The following is a 19,721-nucleotide window of genomic DNA, read 5'->3' on the forward strand; positions in this document are numbered from 1 at the left end:
GGCCCCTGCTCCTGACCAGACCATGGGCTAAGGCCTTAGCATCTAGTGACAGAAGGGAAAGCAGATGGGTCAAGAGTTACCCGAGCAGAGACAAGAAGCTTCAGGGTGATTTCAGGAGGGGAGAACCTTGACAGGTGAGGCCAGGGAGCTGTCTTGTACAGGGTCCAACTTGGAGCTGGGAGAAGGATGGGGAGGAGCTGTCTGAGCCTTCCCAGTTGCTTGGGGAGACAGGGAGCTTCATGTTGGGAGACCAGGAGGCCAGTCTGGCCAGAGGTACTAGTGACACTATGCAGCATTGTCCAGGAAGTCTGGAGAGCAGGAGGAGGCATGGATAGGGCTGGGATTGACCAACAGCAAAGTAGTTTGTGTTCTGTTAGACAGCAGATACTTGGGCCTTTAATGTGATCAGAACAGAGCTTTTGGAGTATTAGTAGCTCGCTCTTTCTTTCTTTCTTTCTTTCTTTCTTTCTTTCTTTCTTTCTTTCTTTCTTAGATTTTTGCAAGGCAAATGGGGTTAAGTGGCTTGCCCAAGGCCACACAGCTAGGTAATTATTAAGTGTCTGAGACCCGATTTGAACCCAGGTACTCCTGACTCCAGGGCCGGTGCTTTATCCACTGCACCACCTAGCTGCCCCCTTTCTTTTTTTAAAAAGATTTTATTTATTTTGAGTTTTACAATTTTTCCCCTAATCTTGCTTCCCTCCCCCTCCCCCCCCACAGAAGGCTGTTTGCCAGTCTTTATGTTGTTTCCATGGTGTGCACTGATCCAAATTGAATGTGATGAGAGAAATCAGATCCTTAAGGAAGAAACAAAGCAAAAGAGAGAGTAAGATCAGACAATAAGATAGCAGTTGCCCTTTTTCTTTTGAGTTAGAAATCCCTGGTCTAGTGGATAGAATTGAAAAACAAAGGACGGGAGAGCACCTAGAGGGGCTACTTCTCTAGTCCAGATGATAGTGTTGGAGCTGGTAGGTAGATTAGTGGAAATATGCATGTTGAGAAGGGAATAGGAGAGAGACAGAGACAGAGACAGAGACAATGATTAAGGGAGATAAAGACAGAGAGACAGAGACAGAGATGGAGATGGAGACAGAAACAGAGGCAGAAGCAGAGACAGAAACAAAGAGACATAGAAAGACAAATAGAGGCAAAGAGAGTGAGAGAAAAAGAAATAGAGAGAGGAAGAAATACAGAGAGCTAGAAATAGGGAGAACCAGACTGGGAGAGGCCCACATCCTGTTACATGCAAACAGCCACATGTACATCTATATTTAGACACACCTACTCTCACAGGCCCCCCATCACATCTAGAGAAGACACACACACACGCAAACCCACTGACGCACACGCATGTGTATGTGTGTAGATACACACATACACAAATACAGATGGATGCTCAGACTTCCACATGCACACACACACACACACACACACACACACACACACTCAGAGACACACAGTCACACATATACACACATTGCAAAAAACCAAACACACACAGACACATATAAAACAGAAACAGACAGACACACAGACAGTACACAAATAGAGTCACAGACAGACACACATACCTACACAAATACACACCAAAACACACACACTCCCACTGTCACAGACCCATGGACACACATCCACTCCAGTCCCCCTGCCCCAGAGCTTCCCACAAGGTCCCCAGGACTCTCTCTCTTCTCGCCAACCCTGTTGCACCAACATCTTCCTTCCAGAAGCTACATGAGGAACATCCTCGACTCTCTCCCCCAAACCCACAGGGTCTGGAACCTGCCTTCAGTTATAGCTGGTTGTCTTCCCCCATTAGCCAGGGTTCCACCAGGCAGTGACCCCAAGGAAGCTTCCTCCTGCCAATCCAGGCCACATTTATGAAGGAGCTACTCTGGGCCAAGCTGGGGAAGCAACTAATGACAAAAAACAGTCCCTGCCCTCCAGTATTACATTCTACTGGGAGGAAATAATGGAGTCAAGATGGGGGAACCGGGGGGATGACTTTTTGTTGTGGCATCTTGTTCTGTGGAGGTGAATCCCCATCAGAGCAACAGAAGCAAAGAAAGACTTTAAGAAGAGTTTGATCCTCTACCCCGCAACCTCCCCCAATCAGATCCAGAACTGAAAAATAAGCCTTCAATGCCTATTAGTCAAATCTCTTCCAGGTGCTCATGGGTGTATCCTGACTTTCTTGGTCCTTGACATCTCCCTAGAAAAAAATGTGGGAAATTCCTTCCTTCCCCTCTGTGCCACAGACCACTCCTTGAACCAGAAAAGATAGGGAACAAGTGATTTTTAGAAGTGTCTCCAAGGGACTTTATTATGTTGGCTTTGGGGAGGTCACTGGGGTGGGTAAAGTTGATGTGTCCCCAAGGCAAGGAGGAGTACTGAAAAAAGCCAGACCCTGGTGTGCCAGCATCTCCCTGGAGGGAGATCTAGAAGGTTCCTTGTGGGAATGGGGGTTGTTTCATAGTGGAGTCCTTGGGGAATGATGAGGCCCAGGTGATTTCTGGCAACAGTGACCTGCCCAGGTCTCATGGCTAGTGAAGCAGAGCAGAACCATCACTGGACTCCAAGCTGTGGGATGTGAGGAGGGCAGATGGCCATGACCTCAGAGACCTGTGATGTGGATTCTTCCATGCTCCTCTCAAGGGAACTGGGAGAAGATGTTCTCAGCAGCAGCAAGAGGGGGTGCAGGAGGGGCCACAGAGCAGGGAGGTACAGGAGGCTGGCTGGCATCAGGAGACCTGGCAGGAAGGCACCACAGACACCACAGGCTTGCAGCACACAGGCACACACAGAGTGGGTTTGCAGCAGACTGGCACACAGCAGGAAGATTAGCAGGGGTTGAACACACAACAGGGGGATGGACAGGGGCTAAACATACAGACAGGGCTTTAGGGACAAGCCTGGCAGCAGGAGGATGGGTAGGGACTGACACCACAGCATCAGGGGGAGCAGCTGCCAGCTCCACAGACCATCTGGAAGCTGGTCACCACAGGGCAAACTGGGCAGCAGAGCAGGGCTACACAAGAGTCCGGGCGGCAGCAAGGATGGATACAGCAGACGGGCACTGAGCAGGTTGGCTGGCAGTCAGTGGAGTAGCTGGTGTGGCACATGGTAGTTAGGGTGGGTGGTTCCTTTGGGAGAGGAGGAGAGGTGAACAAGACTTTTCTACCTCTGTATAGCATTTGTCTGTGTGTGTGTTTGTGTGTGTGTGTGTCTACCACAGCAAACAGGGACTGTTTCCTTTCTTCTTGTTCTTCCCAACCTCCCCTCCTCCATACAGCTAGTCTGCTTCTCTTTAGGTCCTTGTTAGTGTTTTTTAGACCCTCAGAAGTTTTCCTTGGAGGGTTGAGAGTAATTGGGGTCTTCTTTGAGGCGTGTTTAATTGTGTCTACCTATTCATTGCTCCTTCTTCCTTCTAAGCCAAACCCAAGACTGGGGGGGGGGCGGTTCTTAAAACAGGAAGCTGTACCCTTCCTGGTCTCATAGTAATTCTTGGCCTCTCCATAACCATCAAGACCCAAATAGTTATTGAACATTTATTCCATCACAAGAGAAGAGGAGCTTGGTCTTCCAGGCTGTGGGGTTTGGTTCTCATTCTAATAAGTCCCAATGAGAGATGAGAAGGTCTAAGGAGTGAGGATGACCAGTGTTCCCCTCCACAGGCATGATGCTCTGGGCTGCAAGAAGGTAATGGTCACATCCTAGCTCTTGGTAGAAATTTCTCAGTGCTTTGAGAGGGAGAACTGGCACTAGAGGCAGGTTTATCTCCTTTTTCTGGCCCTATGAAAGTGCCATTTTAGGTGTGGAGACCCCAATACAAACAGAATCCAGGACACACACACACACACACACACACACACACACACACACACACACACACACGCAGGCTCCTGTGCTCATAAAGCTTCAGGGGCCTGTGGAAGAAAATGTTCACCAACTGAGCCCTTCCTGTTTTCCAGCCTCTTTCTATGTTTCTTCCTCTGCCACATTCCATTTCAGTCAGACTGCCCTGCTGGTTGTTTTATTGATCTCTTGGTTGGCTGTTGTCCTTCATTTTTGAAGAGATCAAAATGACTGTGTTGAACTGTGTGTCCCCAAGCATGGCTGAGAAGACCAATATGGGCTCAGAATGCTCTGCTACAGGATGGGCACCAATAGACCATGTGAACAGCTGCAGTGGGCACCCTATACTTAAGCATCTCACTCTTCCTTTGAGCTGTTTCCATCCTGCTTCACTCAGAGAGCATAGTACCCTATTTGATGAGGGCAGGCCATGGCAGGCAGTCCTATACCAGGGTCTTCCTTTGTCCCACAATCATTTCCAGGGTTCTTGAGAGAGACATTGAGAGTGTCCTTGTATCCCTTTTTTTTGATCCCCCTAACCCCCCACTTATGCACTTGCCTGTTTGAGTTTTCGACAAAATATTCTTTTTGGTATTCCAACATGGTGTCAGTCTATCAGAGTTGCTCTCAGTAGAGCAGGATTTGAATGCTTGCAGATTAGCTTAAGAAAGGACCCCAGCGTTTGGTTTCTTTTCTTGCCTGTGGATCTTCATAATCTTCCTAAGACAATTCGAATGGAGACAATTCCATTTCTTGGTTTAGCACTAACACATTGACCTAGGCTCAGTGGCTCTGCAGACCTTCATTTTTTTTAGGATTTTGGAAGGCAAATGGGGTTAAGTGGCTTGCCCAAGGCCATACAGCTAGTTAATTATTGTCTGAGGCTGGATTTGAACTCAGCTCCTCCTGACTTCAGGGCCGGTGCTCTATCCACTGCACCACCTAGCCACCCCCAGACCTTCATTTTGAGAGTCAGTCTAATATATCTTCTCTCCCACCCTTTCATTGGGAGTCTCCTAAACACTGAGTTAGTTCTGACAATGCATGTGTGAGTCTGAATGAAATCATTGTTCCAATCATAAATGAGACCAACTGATCATAGGGCACCATTATTCCCATGACCCTCCAGGTGGCATCCAGGAAACTAAAGACTTTAGATTCTGGGGGAAGTCAGGTTGCAGAGCTGAGTAGAAAAATTCAATCATCAGTCTGATCATTAGATAGAGATTCAAGTTAGTTATAGCATGTTGTTGCAAAGTTGCCACCAAAAATCACCATGATGGTTTTCTGCCCAGCCTCCCTGTTATACTGCAGTAACTCTCTGTTACATAAGGGAACCATATCCATAAGGCTACAGACTCCCACAGCATCCAGACATCACCAGGCCTGTTTCTTTTCAAATCAGGCCAAGGAGGAAAAAGGTTCTCAAAATGGGAGTTGAGAAGGATGTCTTTGGACAATCTTTTCATCACTCCAATAAATATAATGTGGATGTCGTGGCATCATTCGAGTATGGTCATCTTCAATTCAATGTACGTGGCCACCACCACCAACAAGATCCTCATATTCCAGTGTCCTCTGTCCCTCTAAAATGCATTTGTTTCTCCTTTTCCATCTTCATCCTGTTTCCTCTGATAAGATAAAAGCTCTCTGAGGGAAATCACTATGTCACTGTTTTCTTTAGATGTTTCACACTTTCCATAGTCCCTGGCAGACAGTATGGTTTCCTGAATGCTTATGCAAGGTCACCTCTGCGACTGCTCATGGGCCCCAGACTTTCCAATTGCTCATCAGGCTTTTTGGGGTTGCAGAGGTTTCCAAATTTGAATGGGGAGGTGTCTCTGAAACTTGGATCAGGATTTCCTCAACACAGGAGGAAATCCTGATCCCCCATCTCTCTGACCTTCTCCATGTTCTGCTCTTGGTGACAAAGGACAAGAAGCCTCATCTCCTTCCTGTTTTACGTCCCTCTGCATCCCTGCAGACAGTCGTTGAGTCCTCCCTAAGAAGTATCTGACTTTCTCCCAGCTTGGGTCTGTCTCTCTTCTCTGGGCAGCCTCACTTAAACATTTGGCCCTGAACAAAGAGACTCATTGTCCCCTTCCTGGGACCAGTGGCAAGAGCATTCTTGGTGCCTTTGTTGAGGGTACTGATTTTCATAAGTTATTCATTAGTTTTTGTAAGATTTTGAGTTCCACATTATTTCCTTCCTCCCTTCCCTCCCCATTCTCCAAGAGAGCAAATGATCCGACATACCTTATGCATGTTCATTCATGCTAATTGTATTATTAGTCATGTTTTAAAAAGAAGAATCTGAACAGAAGGAAAAAACAACAAAAAACAAAATTAATAAATTGAAAATACAATGCTTTGGTCAGTATACAAACTCCATAGTTAATTCTGTCAATGTAGGTGGCATTTTCCATCACAAGTCTTGGAATTGTCTTTGGTCACAGTAGTTCTCATTGTACAATGTTACTGTTACTGTGTATAACATTCGTCTGGTTCTATTCACTTCACTTTGCATCAGTTCATGCAAGACTTTTCCAGTTTTTCAGAAATCTGCCTGTTCAACATTTCTTATAGCACAATACTATTCCATGACATACACATATAGCCATTTGCCAATTGATGGGCATCTCCTACAGTTCCAATTCTTTGCAACCTCAAAAAGAGCTGTGTTAGATTTTTTGTACATGTGAATCCTTTCCCCTTTTTTATCTCTATGAGCTATAAATTTAGGGGTGATTTTGCTGCTTCAAAGGATTTGCACAATTTTCTTACCCTTTGCATATAGCTCCAAAATGCTTTCCAAAATGGTTGGATAAGTTCCCAACACCACTGTGAATTACTGTTCCAGCTTTTCTATGTCCTATCATTTTCCTTTTCTGTCCTATCAGCCAACCTGATAAATCTCAGATGTTACCTCAGAGTTGTTTTAATGTACCTTTCTCTACTCAGGAATGGTTTAGAGCATTTTTCATTTGACTCTGCAGAACTTTAATTTTTCCCCCTCTGAAAATTGACTATTCCTATCATTTGGGAAAGGGAACCTCTCTAGGTGGGCTCCCACATACCATGACTGTTTTGTTGTGAGTCAGGTCTTCCAACATGGTAATTCTTGCAAATGTCCCTAGTGTCCTGACTCTGGACCTGGAGGAATAAGGAGGCCTCCAAATCAAGAGAGCATTTTCTGACATTCTCCTCATGCCACTCACCTGGTGTACTGGTGGTGTTCAGATTGAGGTTCGAGATATTCTGGTTGTCTGGTTGTCTGGTTCCCTTGAACTAGGCACAATGAAATTAAATGTATAAAGCAGGGAAAGAGTTCTAAGGGAAGAGAATCATAGCGAGGTGGGCAGGTTGATGAGTGTGCGTGTTGTACAGCAAATGTTGGAGAGGGATGTGTCAGGAAATGGGTCAGCACATGGTGAAGCACCTGCATGTTGTCATGGTCATTCAATCATCATCTCATCTACCCAGTTGTCCTCTGTAGGTCCTTGTACCTTCCCCCTCCACCCCAGGATAAGGAAAGAGAGCATGTGAGAGTCCAGGAAGGTGAGTTGATACAGTTTATTGCCAGGTGGGTCCCAGCATGGGGCCATCCCTGCACACATTGATCCTAGAGAGAGGTTGAGATCTGGCGGCAGTGCCAGGATGGATCAGGCTGAGCTGGGGGCATATGGAACCAGGAGCAATGACTGAGGTCAGCCATGGTTTGGAAGAGCTTTGTGGGAGACTCCAATTTTGTCAGTGAGGGTGGGGTGGTCTGTTGGTGGTTGGTGGATCGACTGTCTTCAAGGATGATTTTGTTCAGTTATTCAGACTGGTGTTTGTGGATGGACTCAGGAGGCCCTTCACAGGTTAGTGGGGTTTGAGAAGAACAAGTGGACAGTGGTCAACAGGAAGACTTTTGGCCACAGGAGGTACTGCAGCAGGTAGGTTTGCAGCAGACGGGCCGGCAGAGGAGGGACACACTGGAGGTGGGGCGGCCGCAGGTGGAGGCCGGACAGCAGGACGGGGCGCAGCAGCAAGAAGAGGAGGATGTGGTGGTGCAGCAAGAGGGTTTGCAGGAGAGGGGCACACAGCAGGGGGCTGGACTGCACACAGGCTGGCAGAGGAGGGAGATGCAGGAGGCTGGTTGGCAGCAGCTGGGCTGGCAGCAGCAGGAGACTGGACAACAGGCTGTGGTCACACAGCAGCTGGGCTTGCAGCACACGGGCAGGGCCAGGCAGCAGCTGGGCTGGCAGCAGAGTGGGGAGCAGCAGCAAGACTGCACCACACAGGGAGAGGCAGTGCAGCTAGGGGCTTGGCAGCAGGACTGCTGGCAGCAGGGAGACCCACAGCCAGAAGACTGGCAGCAAGACTGCTGGCAGCAGGCTGGTGAGCAGGAGGAGGTGCAGGTGGCCTGGCAAGGGCTGGGTCCACAGGTTGACTGGCAGGAGGCAGGCAGACAGCAGACTGGGCGGCACACAAGGGTCAGGCAGGAGGTGGGTGGGCAGCAGGGGGTTGGACAGCAGGAGGGCCCACAGCAGCCAGGTTCACAGCAGCTCTCTGGGCAGTCGTCCAGATGCCAGGAGGAGCCTGTGAAGGAACTAGGCAAGCAGACATTGCTGCCATAGCTCACATCACTGGAACAGACTGAGGTGGCAGAGGTGGTGGGCATGCAGGGTCTGGAAAAGCAGGTGTCTGCCATGGTGGGAGCAGCTGTGTGGGTGTGTGGATGTGTGGGTGTGAGGGAAGGTATGGGGCTGGGTGTGAAGTTGGCACAGCCTGGTGTGCTTTTATATCCCTCTGGCCAGGAGGATGTGCCAACGGGAGCTGCAGAGTTCTTCCTTATTGTTTGTAGGGCAGCTTCCCTCAGAGTCCATCATTAGATGATGGTGCCTTTGTCTAGGAGATGGCCAGTGGCCCATAAACATTCTCAGTTGAGTTTCTATTTCTACCCTCTAGTAAACTTCTATGAGAACCCTGCTCTTGGCCAGACACAAGGCTAAGTCTCAAGCATCCAGTAATAGAAGGGAAAGTTGGCAGGTTGAAGGTCACCTACGCAGAGACAAGAAGCTTCAGGGCAATTTCTTGAGGGGAGAACACTGACAAGTTGAGTCAGAGAGGCTTCTTGTACAAGGTCCAAACTGCAAAGTCCTGGACTTAGGAGGAGGATGGAGAAGAGGCACTCTGAGACCTTCCAGCAACTTGGGGAGACAGAACACATCTTATTGGGACCAGCAGGCCCATCTGACCTAAAGGAACATTGAAACAGCATTGTCCAGGAGGTCTAGAGGGTCAGGGAAGAGATTGGGCAGGGCTGGGATTGGCCAATAACCAAGTAGTTTGTGTTGATTAACAGCAGATCCTTGGGCCATTAAATGATGTGATCAGATCAGAGCTTTTGGATGGTCACTGTGGCAGCTTCCTCAGAGGAGGGACCAAAAGCATGGCCCCAACTGTGTCAATGGCTGGGACCTCTCCTACTCTCCAGCCTCTTTGCATGTGACTTTGTTTCCTTCAGTCTCATTCATTTGTTGGTTGGTTGTTGTCCTTTCTTGAAGAGACCAAAATGACATCAGTCTGTTAGAGTTGAGTCACAATGTATTCAGTGTGGCTGATCAGGTCAATGCGAGCTAAGAAAGCTTTACCATAGGTTGGCACCAATAGGCCATGTGAACTTTGGGGAGGAATTCTTTGAATTTGGGCACTTGGCCATTCTTTCGAGTTGCTTCAATTCTGCTTTGCCCGTAGAGTTCAGCATCCTATCTGATGAGAGCCCACCATGCTGGGCAATCCTGTGCCAGTCTTCCATATCACTCAATCAGTTCCAAAATCTTTTAGAGGAATCTTGAGAGTATCCTTGTTTTGCTTCTTCTGACCCTCATGTTAGAGTTGCCCTGTGTGAGTTCTCCATAAAATAGTATTTTAGGCAAGCTTACTCCTGGCATTCAAACAATGTGGCCGGTCGATTGGAGTTTACTTTCTTTAGTGGAGTTTAAATGCTTAACAATTTAGCTCATGAAACGACCTCAGTGTTTAGCACCTTTTCTTGCCAGGTGAACTTCAGTATCTTCCTAAGACAATTCAAATAGAAGAGATTCAGTTTCCTAGCATGGTAGACTGTCCAGGTTTCACAGGCATACAGCATTGAAATCAGGACAATGGCTTTGTCGACCTTCAGTCTGGTCATCAGTCTATTACCTCTTCTTTCCCACACTTTCTTTTGGAGCCTCCCAACTACTGAGTTTGATCTAGCAGTGTGTGTATCAACATCGTTATCAATGTATTCATCCCTGCAAATTGTACTTCCAAGGTAAGGAAACTTATTCACAGTATTCAAAACTTCTCCATTTGCTATACCCAGTGGTTCTACAAATGAATGGTATGATCTTGACAGGCGGATAATCTATGTTTTCTTGGTGTTGCCCTTTTGTTTTAAATTTGATTTATTTTTTCAATTATATGTAAAGATAGTTTTCAAAATTCATTTTCACAAAGTTTTTTCTCTCTAATCCTTCCCTCCCTCTGTCGTAAGATCGCAAATAATCTGGTATAGTGTATCCATGCATAATCAAGCTGCTCATATTTCAATGTTGGTCGTGCTGTGAAAGAAGAATCAGAACAAAAGAGAAAAGTCACAAGAAAGGAAAAAGCAAAAAAGTAATTTAAAAACTTAAAAAAGTAGACTTTGGTTTGCATTCATTTTTCAAACGTCTTGCTTTGGACATGGATGGTATTTTCTATAATTCTTTTAGAATTGTCTTTGATTACTTTCATTTCTGGGAAGAGCTAAGTCCCTCATAATTGATCATTCCATAATGTTGCTGTTATTATATGCAGTGTTCTGCTCATTTCACCATGTGTTCATATATGTCATTCTAGGTTTTTCCATTACATTCATATGGCACGATTGATGGGAATTCCCTCAATTTCCAATTCTTTGGGACCACAAAAAATTCAGTTATGAATATGTTTTTCCATGTGGGTCCTTTCTGTTTTTTACATCTCTCTTTGGGATATAGATCTAGTGATAATATTTTTGGATTAAAGGTTATGCACAGTTTTATATCTCCTTGAGTATAGTGCCAAATTGCTCTCTTGTTGGATCAGTTCACAATTCCTCTGACAGTCCATTAGTGTCCCAGTTTTCCCACAACTCCTCCAACATCTCAAAGTAGTTCTAATCTGCATTTTTCATTATATTTGAATTATATATTTCATTATATTTGCATTATAATTGGCATTTTTCATTATATTAGCTTGACCTACCCATGAACAATTGATCTGTAGTTGTATTCATAAAACTGTTGTGTTTGTCTTGACAAATAGAATACCAAATAGTTTATATTGTTTTCAGATGTTTTCCATGGAATTTCCTTTTCTATCTCATGATCATAGGCTTTGTTGGTAAAATATAGAAATGCTGATGATTTATGTGAGTTTATCCTGCAACTCTGCTAATGTTATTAGTTGTTTCAAGTAGTTTTTTAGTCGATTCTCAAGAATTCTCTAAGTATACCATTACATCTTCTTCAAAGGATGAGTTTTATTTTCTCGGTGCATATTCTAATTCTTTTAACTTCTTTTTCTTCTCTTATTGCTAAAGATAATTTTTTGTAATAATTGTTATAACAGGCATCTTTGTTTTACCCTGGATATTATTGGGAATGCTGCTAATTTAACCCCCCTTCATATAATACTAACTAATGGTTTTAGATAGATACTTATCATTTTAAGGAAAAATCCATTTATTCCTATGCTCTCTAGTGTTTTTTAAAGTCTTAATATTGTAGTCTTAATATTTAAAATTGCAATTTTCAAAAACGTCTTCAGCATCTATTGAGATAATCATGATTTCTGTTCATTTTACTACTGATAGGCTCAATTATACTGATTGTTTTCCTAATATTGAATCAACCCTGCATTACTAGTGTAAATTCTAATGAGTCATATTGTATTGATGATGATAAAGTTTGTCCTTTGTTCTTGAAGAAGACCATAACATCAGGGAGGTGATGCCATGACAAGCACATGAATTGGATTTGAGTGAGGTGGTGCTATGCTAAGTCACCAGTGTCACTTTTTCCTCCAGAGCCATCGGGGTCCAGTGGCCAGATATGAATTGTGCTAATTGAAGATCTTCCTGAATGAGAGGCAATCAGGTTAAGTGACTTGCCCAATGTCACACAGCTAGTAAGTGTTAAGTGTCTGAGAATGGCTTCAAACTCCCATCCTCCTGACTCCAAGGCCAGTGCTCTATCCACTGTGTCACATAGCTGCCCTTTCATATTGTATTCTCCTGGTGATAAATTGCTGTAATCTCTTTGTTAAAATTTTATTTAAAATTTTTGCATTAATATTTATCAGGTAAATTGGTCTATAATTTTCTTTCTCAATTTTGACTACTCTTGGCTTATATATTCACATCATATTTGTGTCATAAAATAAATTTGGTAGAACTGCCTCTTCACCAGTTTTCCAAATAGTTTTTATTGTATTGGAATTAATTGTTCTTTAAATATTGGTAGCATTCACTTGTAAATCCATCTGATCCTGCAGATTTTTTCTTAGGGAGTTCATGGTGATGTATTCAATTTCTTTTTCTGAAATGTGATTCTTTAAGTGTTTTATTTCCTCCTCTGTTAATCTGGGCAATTTATATTTTTGTAAATATTCTTCTGTTTCATTTATTGGCATATAGTTGGGCAGAATAGCTCCAAATTCTTGTTTTAATTCCTCTTCATTGGTGATGAATTCTCCCTTTTCATTTTTGATACTGGTAATTTGGATTTTCATCTTTCTTTTTTTTTAAATTCATCAAAAGTTTATTTTGTTGATTTTTTCATGAAACCAACTTATTTACTTGTTCAATAGTTTTCTTTCAATTTTATTAATCTAATTTGGTATTTAATTGGGAATTTTTAATTTGTTCTTTTTCTAGCTTATTTAGTTGTATGCTCAATTGATCTCCTCTTTCTCTATTTTATTCATTATTTTAAGCATTTAGAGCTATAAAATTTTCCCTAAGAACTGTTTTGGCTGTATCCCCTAAGCTTTAGCATATTGTCATTGTCATTGGATATATTGTCATTTTCTTTAATAAAAGTATTGATTTTTTCTATGATGTGTTGTTTGACCCACTTATGTTTTAGGATTTGGTTCTTCAGTTTCCAATTAGTTTTTAGTCTATCTTGACACGGCCCTTTATTATATATAATTTTTATTGCATCATGATCTAAGAAAGATGCATTTACTATTTCTGCCTTTCTGAATTTTATTGGGAGGTTTTTATGCCCTATACAACTGAGCAGTACAGTCCCATTAATGGCAAGTTGTATTGTCCTAGTATCAGATGAGATCCTACTCGAGGGAGTGTACTAACAGCAGAGAAATATAATTCTATGGATGGCAAGTTGACATCATTCTAGTGTAAAGCTTTTGCCAATCATGTAACACTTATGAGTAGCTCAAGAATGGAAGGTTTTGGAGGAAAGACAATACTAATGATTAGTCTATTGAAAAAAAGGTTAGATCCATCAAGTAGTTGCATCCTGTTGCTAGATGTACCAGGCTTACCTGGTATTGATGGTACAACACGGTGCCTTGCTGAGGTGGGAGGAAGCCATTTTTAAGGCCAAGAGACTCCCACAGCAACCAGACCATTTCCAATATTCCTGTACCCTATCAATCAGGCCATAGGGTGGAACAAGTAAAAGCATAGCATATCCCTCACTATAATATCAGCCCATCCTTCCCTTTTCTTTCCTTTTTCCCCTGTTACTTTCCTATAGAGTAAGATAAATTTCTAAACACATTTGTGTATGTCTGTAATTCCTTCTTTGAACCAAATCCATTGAGAATGAGATTCAATCTATGCTTACCCCCTCCCCTCTTTCCCTCTACTATAATAGGTCCTTTTGCCTCTTCATGTGATGTGATTTACCCTATTCTATTACCGCCTTCTTCTCCCAATACAATTATTTTCATGCCTTAAATGGTTTTTTTATCATCACATCAAATTCAATTCTGTCTAAGTATACTCATTCTAAATGTCCTATTAGAAATATAATTCTCAAGAGTTAAAAGTATTATCTTCCCATGTAGGGATGTAAACAGTTTGATCTTATTGATAACATGTTTTTTTTTCTTTTCTGTTGACCTGTTTACGCATCTCTTGAGTCTTGTGTTTGAATATTGAATTTTCTGTTCACCTCTGATCTTTTAATCAGGGAAGTTTGAAAGTGCCCTCTACCATCCTTTGGGAATGGATAGCCCCCTTTCCATCTTTTCCTCTGAAAGATTATGCTCCATTTTTATAGGCAGTTGATTCTTGGTTGTAATCCAATCTCTTTTGCTCATCTGAATATCATATTCTAGGGCATCTGATCCTATAATGTTAAAGCAACTAGGTCCTATGTAATCTTGTCTGTAACTCCATGGCATTTGAATTATTTCTTTCTGAGTGCTCACAGTATTCAAAGAGAACTGATAATTCTGGAATTTGACTACAATATCCCTTGGAGTTTTTATTTTGGGATTTTTTTGACAAGTTTAAAACATTTATTTAAAATACAATTTATAAAATGCTTAATCTGCTGACTTGGGGACCCGAGGAAAGGGGTGGGAGTTGAGGGAGCTGCCCAGCTACTCCAGCAGGGCAGAGCTGCAGGATATATGGCATCTCTCCCTCCCTCCCCTACTTTTCTTCCTTGAACACACCCAAGGGGACCTTGGCTCACCTTGGGGGAAACAACTACTAGAAACAAGATTCCAAGAGGTCGCTAAAGCCTCTGGGCCAGGAGTGGCCAGGTGTGGCCCCACCCATCTAGTCTTAACAGGAAGGCTCCCCCAGAGAGGGCTGGGCTTATGGGATGTTGCCTCCTGCCTGCAGGTGGGGAGCACCCTGATTGACTGGGCGTAGAGGGGCTGATGGCCAGCCCCTGCACCCCCAGCTCCTTTGGTTAGCTAGGCTGATGTGGGAGAAGTGGCTCATTGGAAGCTGTTAAGCCAGGAGGTCAGGGGCCTGGCCCATGGGGTCAGAGGAGCTGGAGGAGAGGATGTTACTGTGGACAGGTAGCTAAAAGGGGCAGCAGCCTCAGGTTACTGCCCTGCCCCACCCCCATCCCAGATTATTTTGGGATCTTTTTAAGAAGTTATAGGTGGATTCTTAAAAGAACTATTTTACCCTCTCATTCTAGGCTATTAAGACAGTTTTCCTTCATAATTTCCTCAAAGATATTATCCAGATTCTTTAGATCTTCTTTCCAGGTCAGTTGTTTTTTCCTATGAGATATTTTACATTTTTTCCTATTTTTCCAGGCTTTTAATTTTGTTTGATGGCATGCAGGGTCCAGAAAAACAGGTGTGTGCAGTGCTAGAAGCAGCAGTGCGGGGAGACTCAGGCAGCTAAGAGTGGCAAAGAAGTTCAGTGAGGGTCATAGTGCTTGGGCCTCACTTGGATTTTGCTTGTAGATGTGGGGCACTGTGTGTGTGTGTGTGTGTGTGTGTGTGTGTGTGTGTGTGTGTGTGTGGCTGTGAGGGAAGGTGTGGGGCTGGATGTGAAGATGGCATAGCCTAGTGGGTTTTTATTTCTCTCTGCCAGAAGGATGTGCCAAAGGAAGCCCATCTTCTTTCCTGTTGTTGTGTAGGGCTGCTTCCCTCAGATCCCATCATTAGGTGATGGTACCATTGTCCAGGAGGTGACCAGAGGCCCGTAAACATCCTCCATCTGGTTTCCATTTGTACCCTTTAGTAAACATCTATGAGATCACTGCTCCTGACCAGTCAGATGGCTAAGACCTGAAAATCCAGTAACAGAAAGGAAAGCTGATGGGTCAAGGATCACCTGAGGGAGAACACTAGTAAGTGGGGTCAGGGAGGCTTCTTGTATAAGGTTCAAGCTGGAATCTTGAACCTGGGAGAAGAATGGGTGGAGGGGTAGACTGAGCCTTCCCAGCTTGGGTAAAAAGGGGAGCATCATGTTGGTAGACCAGCAGGTCAGAGGTACCAGTGCCACCAAACAACATTGTCTAGGAGGTCTGGAGAATAGGAAAAGAGATTGGGCAGAACTGGGTCAACAGCAAAGTAGCTTATGTTCCATTTGACAACATATACTTGTGTCATAAAGTGATATGATCAGGCTGCTTTTGGATCATCATTGTGGCAGCTTCCACAGAGGAGGAGCCAAAATTGTGGCCCCAAAAAGTACCAAGGGTGGTGAAATCAAATTAAATTGTGTTATAAATGAATGAAAGAAAAACCTGCTAGAATGAAAGCAAATTGTAGATTTTATTCATGAATCTTGCAGGATATGGTTACCTCACCTAGTGTGAGGCACAAGGTAGCACGTGAACATCAGATAACTTACAGTCTTCAGAAACTCTTTCCCCTCCTTCTTGGATTTTCATAGGCTCTCAGAGTTTGAGTTAGAATCTAAGAGGTCTGCCCATCCCATGCCCGCCCCAATATGATTCTCCCCCATCATACAACACATGATATGCTGATGAACCCCAATCTGCACAGGGGCTGTGTGGGATAATATTCAATGACCTAATTGCACAAACTCAGTTGCATTCGGTCAACATCTCCAGGTCACTCTTGACTGGCTGGGGACTGGTTTCTTCTAATCTTGGGTTTGTCAGCTCTGGAATGGGATTAGGAAAACTCTCCCAATTTTGTGATTAACTGGGGCCATTCCTCCTTTGTAATGGATTTCAAAGGGACCCCCCCTTCACACCCTGTGAAGACCAGCACCCTACATTCCTCACAAGTGTATGTGGGGAAACACCTGAGAAAAGAAATAAAAATACAACAAAAAGTTGACAAAGCCTCATTTTAATCCTTGTTGACATTCAATCCACAGGGATGCTATGGACGTGTTCATGGCTCCCATTTTTTTTAAGTTAGAAATTCCTGGCCTGGAGGATGAATTTAAAAGAGGAAAGACCCCAGTCTACCTTGTGGGGCTTCTGTAATATTTCAGGTGATGGTGATGGAGCTGTTATCTGGGCTATTGGAAATATGAGTATAGAGTAGGGAATAGGAAAGAGCGACAAAAACAGAGATAGAGACAGAGACAGAGAGATAAAGTGAGAGACATACCCAGTGATCCCAAGAGACAAACAGAAAAAGAGAGAAAGCCAGAGTCAGTCAGAATTGAAGAATAACCTTCTAAAAGAGTCAAGATGGGTCACAGTGAGAACTAGGCCAGTCGTCACTGGCAAGGAGAGAATGCAATTTCAATTCTTATTAGGCCCAGGGAGGAGAAAGAGGATAGTGTAGATGGTGTTTGGGGGTTAGCTCAAGAGAAGACAAGGATTTCTCCCCATTGGGAGGACCGAGGATTCCTGGACCATGCTTAGCAAGAGGAGTAGATTTAGAGCTGCCATGGGAGGTAGTAAGGTGGGCCATCAGAGCTCAATGGGGCATTGCCTCGCAGCTCAGACTAGAGCAGATAAATGGGTCAACCCACCCCATAACTGACTCCAGGGCCATTGTGACATCAGGGAAACAGGGAAGGCTGATGATTAGGGATTCTTCTGGTTGGTCTACTTTTCTTCAGGTCCAGAAAGCACTATTGTTTCTGGAGGAGGGGGTTGGGATTTTGCTTGCCCATGTATACATACTCACTCACTCACATACAGAAAACGCATACATGTGCCCATACAAATACAGACAACATATACCCACAGACACAAACTTGCAAGCACACTTCTGTACACATACATACATACATACACAGAAACATATTTACACACAGACTACACACTCTCACACGCATGCACACTCCAGTACTCTCACCCCCAGGGCTTCCCCTTGCACAGGGTCCCCAGGATTTTCTCTCTCACTTCTTTTTCACTGACCCTGGACATCTTCCTCCCAGAAGCTACACTCTCTCCCCAAACCTACAGGAACTGGAACTTGCCCTCAGGCATAGCCAGATCCCACCGAGGCAGTGACCCCTGAGGGAACTTCCTGTCAATTCAGGCCACTTTTATGAAGAATCTACTCTGGGCCAAAATGGGGAAACAAGTAATGACAAAAGACGATCCCTGCCCTCCAGGAGCTTACTTTCTCCTGGGAAAAGACAAAAGAGTCGGGGGGGGGGAGGGGGGGACAAACTGGAGATGAATCCCATCAGAGCAGTAGATGCAAATTGGGGTGACCTGAGAAGAGTCCAGTCTCTATCCCCAACAAAGGAAGACTGGGAGGAGTTTGATTCTCTGCCCCCCAACTCTCCCCCCAGGGGATCTGAATTTGAAGAAAGCCTTCAATACCCATTCGCCAAATCCCTTCCTGGTGACCATGAGTCTATCCTGACCCTCTTGGTCCATGACAACTCTCCTCCCCCCCACCCGCAGCAAATATGGGAAACTCCTTCTTTCCCCTCTATGCCCCATGCCACCACCTGGACCACCAGGCTTTAGAAAAGAGAAGTGCCAAGTGATTTTTAGAAGTGTCTCCATGAGATTTTATTACACGTTGACTTTTGGGAGGTCATTGCTGGAGTGGTCCCAAGGAGAAGAGGGGCACTAAGAAAGCCAGGCCCTGATGTGCCAGGATCTCCCTGGAGGCAGATCTGGAAGGTTCACTGAGGGAATGGGGGCTGCTGTTCCATAGTAGAATCTGTAAGGCGTGATGTGGCCTGGGTAGTTTCTGGCAACAGTGACTTAGCCTGGGTCTCATAGCTGGTAAGTCAGAACCAAGCTATCACTAGACTCCAAGCTGTGGGAAATGAGGAGGGCCCTGCTCAGTGGCAGGTGGCCCTGACCTCAGTGATGTAAAATGTGGATTCTTCCATGGTCCTCTCAAGTGAACTGGGAGAAGACATTCTCAGCAGCAGGAGGGGGTACAGGAGGAGGCTGGCTGGCAGCAGGAGGCCTGACAGGAAGCTACCCCACACACCACAGGCTTGCAGCACACAGGCACACACAGAGCTGGTTTGCAGCAGACTGGCACACAGCAGGTAGATTGGCAGGGGCTGGACACACAGACAGGGCTACAGGAACCAGCCTGGCAGCAGGGGGATGGGCAGGGGCTGCCACCACTGGGGGAGCAGCTGCCAGTTCCACAGGCTTCCTGGCAACTGGTCACCACAGGGCAAGCTGGGCGGCAGAGCAGGACTATACAGGAGGCCGGGCGGCAGCAAGGACGGACACAGCAGACAGGCACCGAGCAGGTTGGTTGGCAGCTGGTGGAGCAGCTAGTGGTGCACATGGTGGTTAGAGTGGGTGGTTCCTTTGGGAGAGGAGTAGCAGAAGAGAGGTGGCTTTGGATAACTCCTTTCTCCTGGCAAGGCTTTTATACCCCTCTGCAAAGTTATTGTGATTCTGTGTTTATGTTTGTGTGTGTTTACCACAACAAACAAAGGCTTTTTTTTGTTGTTGTCACCCCCCTTCCCTCTCCCAAACAGTTTATTAAACTTCTCTGTAGGTCCTTGTCAGTGTTTCTTAGATTCTCACATGTGATCCCTGGGGCCTTGAGAGTAAGTGGGGACTTCTTAGAGGCCACCGTCCCCTTTGTTTAATTGTGTTTAATCATTCTTCCTCCTTCCTTCTAAACCAAACTCAAGGCTTTGGGGTGAGTCCTTAAAGCAGGAAACCCGGACCTTCCTGGTCTCCTGGGGATTCTTGGTCTCTCCACAACAATCCAGACCCAAATATTTATTGAACATTTATTCAATAACATAGAGAAAGGAATTTGATCATCTAAGCCAAGAGGTTTTAGGGAGAGTATAGAACTGCTGAAGAGTGGGATGACCAGTGTTCCCCTCCATAGGCATGATGCTCTGGGGTAAGAGAAGATAATGGTCACTTGCTTGGTCCTGGTAGAAACAGCCCAGTGCTTTGGGAAGGAGAGCTGGCACAAGCTCCTGTGCT

The 19,721-nt window shown here is 44.8% G+C and overlaps 1 protein-coding gene across 1 annotated transcript; it reads right to left on the reverse strand.

The window, feature by feature from the left end:
* Positions 1-7,420: 7,420 nt before the first annotated feature.
* On the reverse strand, positions 7,421-9,360 carry LOC141489182 (uncharacterized). Its single transcript, XM_074189959.1, has one exon. The coding sequence runs from the start codon at positions 8,546-8,548 to the stop codon at positions 7,751-7,753; it is 798 nt and encodes a 265-aa protein (XP_074046060.1). The 5' UTR covers positions 8,549-9,360; the 3' UTR covers positions 7,421-7,750.
* Positions 9,361-19,721: the final 10,361 nt, after the last annotated feature.

Source organism: Macrotis lagotis, chromosome 5, assembly GCF_037893015.1.
Source record: "Macrotis lagotis isolate mMagLag1 chromosome 5, bilby.v1.9.chrom.fasta, whole genome shotgun sequence".
NCBI lineage: Eukaryota > Metazoa > Chordata > Mammalia > Peramelemorphia > Peramelidae > Macrotis > Macrotis lagotis.